The sequence below is a fragment of the Maniola hyperantus genome, chromosome 16 (assembly GCF_902806685.2).
Source record: "Maniola hyperantus chromosome 16, iAphHyp1.2, whole genome shotgun sequence".
NCBI lineage: Eukaryota > Metazoa > Arthropoda > Insecta > Lepidoptera > Nymphalidae > Maniola > Maniola hyperantus.
This window is the reverse complement of record NC_048551.1, coordinates 4,326,121-4,331,978: the sequence shown is the minus strand read 5'-3', so window position 1 is coordinate 4,331,978 and position 5,858 is coordinate 4,326,121. Positions and strand designations below refer to the sequence as shown.

At 38.8% G+C, this 5,858-nt stretch overlaps 1 protein-coding gene across 1 annotated transcript; it reads left to right on the top strand.

The window, feature by feature from the left end:
* Positions 1 to 1,558: 1,558 nt before the first annotated feature.
* LOC117989356 (uncharacterized) lies at positions 1,559 to 5,376 on the top strand. Its single transcript, XM_034976707.2, has 5 exons — positions 1,559 to 1,822; positions 2,804 to 2,947; positions 3,503 to 3,592; positions 4,054 to 4,189; positions 5,210 to 5,376. Exons 1-5 carry the CDS (start codon positions 1,731 to 1,733, stop codon positions 5,369 to 5,371), a joined length of 624 nt encoding a protein of 207 aa, XP_034832598.1. The 5' UTR covers positions 1,559 to 1,730; the 3' UTR covers positions 5,372 to 5,376.
* Positions 5,377 to 5,858: the final 482 nt, after the last annotated feature.

Sequence of the window (5,858 nt, the reverse complement as noted above, 5' to 3'; positions counted from 1 at the left end):
AGTAGAAAAGATATCAGAAATTGCAGCCGAGTAAAGCCGGGGGTCAGCTAGTTGTTGGTTAAAATAATTCTGTACAATCTTCTAACAATGATAGCCTTCCTATTAGTTTATGCTTTTATTTACGCTTAAAATGAGATTCAATTTAAATTATTTTTGGGATTGAGTGTTAAATAATTAAGTAAGAATATGAAAGTAAACTTGACATAAAGTTAGACTGATTCTGTATTTTAATTAAACACTAAAAGGCCAGACCAGACTGGGCATGGGCTAGCACGCTGAATCTTTGTTTCTTCAGTTGCTACAACCATTTTATTCATTTTTTCCAATAATATTTGCAGACAATCTCTGAACTACTCCTATTGGATTTGTACAATTTTCTTGCTAGAATTTTTCGTCAGTGCGTGAGAACTGAGAACAAGTATAAAATATATAGGCATCTTCTAAGTAAGAGTGCTCCAAGCACATCACCACTTTGGCACCATGCATAATTATCGTCAATTGTTAGCCAATCTTTCAATTTCAACTATCGTAAATTAATTACCTACACCAAACCTTTCTTCTAGTTCAGTAACCATTTTAAAATCTTATTGGATTTAACGATTGACCGAACAAAATACTCAGGTGTGGTTTAGCTGTAAGCTTGGGTTGGTCAAATCTTTGATAAAATCAGTGAATTCATCCATTTTGTCTTCAGTCTTGGTCATGACATCTACAAAGCTATGTTTCAATATTATTTAGTGTAAGTAGGTGTGCCTGGTTATAATATTTCCCGAACAGATATATTAGCTTTTGTGGAAATTTTGTCACTTCTTTGAGTCACTTGCGGCCAATGGCAGTCTGCGACTCGTTTGATCTTAGACATTGTTGACTACACGATCACACATTTGGTGCACATGACGTCATCCCTCATGACAGTTTTGAAGAACTCTACACGATGGAATGACTTTATAACGACTTTATCACTACTTGTGAAGTGTTACATGAAACATTGTTGCGTTTCAATACCTAATGAAAAGAAGTAAAGATGTAAAAAATAAATAACAAAAACCAAATAAGTTTTCGGACGAAATATCTTATCAGAAGTAGGTAGAACCAAAAATCGAATAAGATTTCAAAGAAAATATCTGTTACATTTAAGTAGATCCTCTAGAATGTATGAAAATTTTACGGCAACCCTTTTTTTACATAAATTTGACATTTACGTTTCAATTTAGCTATGGAGTGAAATTATGGTACCTAATGAAACAACAACAAAATCCCATAGGTCCTAATACCTACTTACTAGGTAACTAAAAGTGGGAAAGTATTTACATATAAAGTTTACTTATATTAAAGAGATAATTATTAATATTTAGAATAATTATTAATGAATTAAATTTAAAAAAAAATATATATATTGGAACAGCTTTAAAACATCGTTTGCACGCCATCTATACGCGAGTAGCTAAATTTCAAACTCGTCAACAGATGTCACTTGTTGTTTTTGCTAGAGGTTAAAATTCTTTCTTCGAGTTTAAGAAAAAAGATCGTATTCGAAAAAGTAACTGCCAGAAGAAAACGAAAAAGAAATTCTAAAAAACGAAAACTAATCAAAAGCAATGTCAAAAGTAAAATTTTAACTTTGGTTACCTACACTGAATGTAAATTAATTGTATTTTGGTATTAAAATGACAAATTTACAGAGTAAAAGGAGGTAGTTTAAGGAGTAGGAACTCCCAGAATCTGGTGCAATGGTCAAGTGGAGGTACTGTTTAATTCTGGCAGTACTGCTGCTCCTTCCGTCCAGGACTGGATCTAAAAGAGAGGAAGATTACGATGAGGAGTAAGATTGTCCCTTAATTTAAAAGAGTAGCTTAATTCAGATTAGACGATGATGACTGGAATTGTAGAGATTTTTAAATAGAAAAGTTTTATATCTAACCAGATCTAACCAGATCCTACTTCTTGTTCTCGACTTTGTCCACTGGATTTAATATTTTTGAAAATCCCGTGAGTTTTTTTTTAATTTCTAGGATAAAAAGCAGTTTCTGTCCGCACAAAATATTGTCCGTCTCCAGGATGCAAGCTATCCCTGTACGAAATAGATGATGCCGCAATTTCTTCCAAGTGGATTTAGATTTTTAAAAAGCTCATGGGAACTCTTTGATTTTCCGGGACAAAAAGTAGCCATTGCCATCCCCAGGATATAAGCTATCTCTGTACCAAATATCGTCAAAATCGATTAAACGGAGGGGCCCGGAAAAGCTGCCAAAAAGAAAGACACATTTTTGCAATTTTTCTCGGCCTTAGATAATATTTTTGACTTTGCATTTTTGACCGCTTATTTTATTTGGCAAATTTTTACTCAAGGTATCTCATCATCGGCTCACTATAGAGCACGGGTCTCCTCTAAGAATGAGAAGGGGTTTGCTACCACGCTGGCCAAGTGCGGATTGGCAGACTTCACACACCTTTGAGAACATTGGAGAACTCTCAGGTATGCAGGTTTCCTCACGATGTTTTTCGTCACCGATAATGCAAGTGATATTTAATTGCTTAAAACACACAGGACTCCGAAAAGTTGGAGGTGGAACCCCCGACCTCCCAAATAGGAGGCGGATGTCTTAACCACTAGGCTATCACCGCTCATCAAAGTACTTACCTATAGTATACGACAGGTCGAGATGGGGGATTAGGCGGGGGGACGCCCCGCACACCCGCACGTCACACGCGCTGTCCCACACCGGGTTACCGTAGGGACTGTGCGGGATCCCCACTCCGATTGCCATCTCGACATGTTGCATACTATAACGTTACATTGCAGGAGAAACGAGGAAGACGACGACGAAGACGATAATGAAGACGACGACGAGGAAGAAGATTCAAGTTTAGACAAAACTAGGCAGGGAGTAGGGAGAAGAGCTCCTGCTGTGTTGTTACAAACAACTCGTCACCCCGTCGTTACCAGGCAATGAAATAAAAAAACTAATTAACAATAATAATGTAATCATCACCATCAAAGCTTTATAGCTTTAGGTGGGTCAAGCAAAGTTTATTAAAGGCGATCAGGGGAGTAGGCAGGTATATTTCATACGTATATTTCTCGGCCTCTAAAACCCTCCGTCAAGAAAGTTTTTCGGGACTCTTGTGCTGTCTATGCGCCATCGCAAGCTTCATAGTTTAATGGTTTTGATAAAATTCTGCTCTTTATTAAATTCTAGAAAAATACCTTTTTGAAGAAATACTGGTAAAATACCTTTTTGATTCACTGGTGGTGGAGACGATACCCTGCTAGGGCGAGGAGGCGAAGAGTTTTGTGCGCGACATGGTCGTGGTCTAAGGGCCTAAGGGCGCAGCTCTGGGGCTTACCTGGCCCAAAGGTTTTTCATCGCCATTTAGCGTAGCAATGCTACTGACTTGGGCCACTTTTCGTTCTAGGATGTTTTGCCCAAACTAGAATCTCCAAAGCTCCTTTTAACCTTTCCGATGCCTGTATTTAATATATTTGATAATTTGTCGCCAGGACTATCAAGAAGCGCCCACTTGAGTGTTATGTGTGTGCTTATAAATCGGATACACCTTTAAGAGCATGCCTGGATCCTACAAAGTATAGGTAAGAGAGTAAAAATCCTGCTGTTCTCCTTTGATGGATGGCGATTATGAAACCATCACTGTCACCAAAAGATAGCTGGTCAAAAAATCTTAGCACATGTCGTATTCTTACACCAGTTCAGTGGTGGCGCAACCCGGTCGCGCTACCAACAAAAAAAAATTAGAACTTTGATTTTTTTTACGTCAACTGGCACTTCTTAGAACCGGCGCGGCGCGGCGGCTCGATTGCCGGAAAACTCTACCTATCAATCATTATTACAACCGCAATCGATGTGATTGACTGAATTTATGCGATTCTTGTTGCAACAATGCATTGTAGCTAATAGTGAGCGAGCATCAACCAATCAGAGGTGATTGCGATAGTGACATTGTAGCTGTCATTCAACCGCAATCGAGCAGCCGGGCCCTACCAGTTCACCTATCAGTTTAATGGTATAGGTAATAATGTCAATATTTTTACAGAGTGCACACAATAACATGCCACAGCGTGGACGACAAGTGTTTCACGTCTGTCACAACGAACAACAGCACGTATGAAGCAGTTGTTCGAGGCTGTCGGTCAGCGTGCGTTGGTACTCCTGAGATTACGTGTTGTGAGGTAAACTACTCCATTTACGCATTCATTTAAACATGACGAAAATCCTTGTTGATTAGTCTGCAAGCCTATTCCGTATCTCACTGACTATATTTAGTTGTTAATACACTCATACAAATAACTGATCACGGTGTCCAGACCTTTATCGGTGTCTAACACCAAGATCGTAGTTCTCCCTATACTTACAGTACGCGGCAGAAAGTAATGTACATCGACCTTTAAAAGGAGATCGCAGATTTGTAGAGCATTGTCTCTGTCGTTGAGTCCGACAAAACGTCATACCTATAGGTATGAGTGACAGAGACAACGCTCTACAAAGCCGAAATGTCATTCTAAAGGCCGATGTACATTACTTTCTGCCGCGTACTGTATGTCTTATTCCTCTTTGCTGAGGGTTATGGCCCCTTTTCAGTAATTATTTAATAGAGGCACAGTTCACGACAGTTAGGGAACTTGTAACAAAACGTCGAGGCTTCGACGTCACTGGCAAGCGTCAAATGCTGCGTCTATTTGACGCTGTGTAGGCTATGAAACGAATATTTTTCTTTGATTTCACGGCACTCATATCCTAATATTTGACTGATCGTCGATTCAGGATGAAACCGAGAGTTCCCTCACTCCAGTTCACTCTGATGGAGTGTTTTATTGGAGTAATAATGCAGTAGGCAGTTATTTTAATGTTACAACCCGTTCCCATTTGTCTGTCGGGCCCGGATTTATCCAGTGGCAGAACATTTTGACACAAAATCAGTTTGAGACAAGTGTGAATAGCTTCATATAAAATGTTCTGCCACTGGAACATTCGATTAAACTTCAAGCCCAACAGACGACAAGTGGAAACGGGCTCTTAGTAATAATAACTGGGACTGACACGCAACGGCTAAACATGTCGGAGGTAAGGGAGAAACGAAAAGGAAATATTTGGATCTTCAACTTGGTTACCCCTGCCTTGGGTTAACGTTGCTTAACCAGTGAGTACTGTTATAATCAGGCCACCCGTCTCTCAGATCATTTTTTTTTCAGCTAAACCGTTGCAACCAGCAAGCATTTGCAATGCCTACAGTTGTGACTCCCCGAGCGCTCGCTTATGAGAGCAAGGCCACGAAACCTCTCCATCCAACCGTCCTCTTCTTTGTCACAATATTACTGGTCTTGCAGACAGTGGTTAAGGTGTCTATTGTATAAGGAACCTGAACTTAAGCCAGCAGTACAAGCACAATAGGTGCGATACATGTCAAAGCTTTTACAACGCTTTCTCGATTAAGAAACCATGTAAAAGTGTAGTCGCAGTATGGAAAGCCATCTGATAAAAGCTTTTCTTTACCATTAAAATTTTTGAGTAGTAATTTTTTGGATCTTGCAAAATCATCTACAATATTATTGTAGCGTTCAGAAGTTCTTGTAAAATGTGTGATTAGTGATGATTGAATGAATGAATGAACGAATGAATGATGATGATGATGATTGTGTTTTTATTTAATTTTGAGTCTGTATTTGTTGTTTATAATAAATTGTACGAGTTATTTGAAGGCTATTTTTATTTTTTATTCAGTCTCCTGGCGCTTAACTACCATTGATCTGAAAAGTGTTTAAACCAATGAAAGATTTTGGGCACAGGAGGTACAATTTATTTCATACCATGATGGCCCAGTCAAAATCGAGTTCGAACATG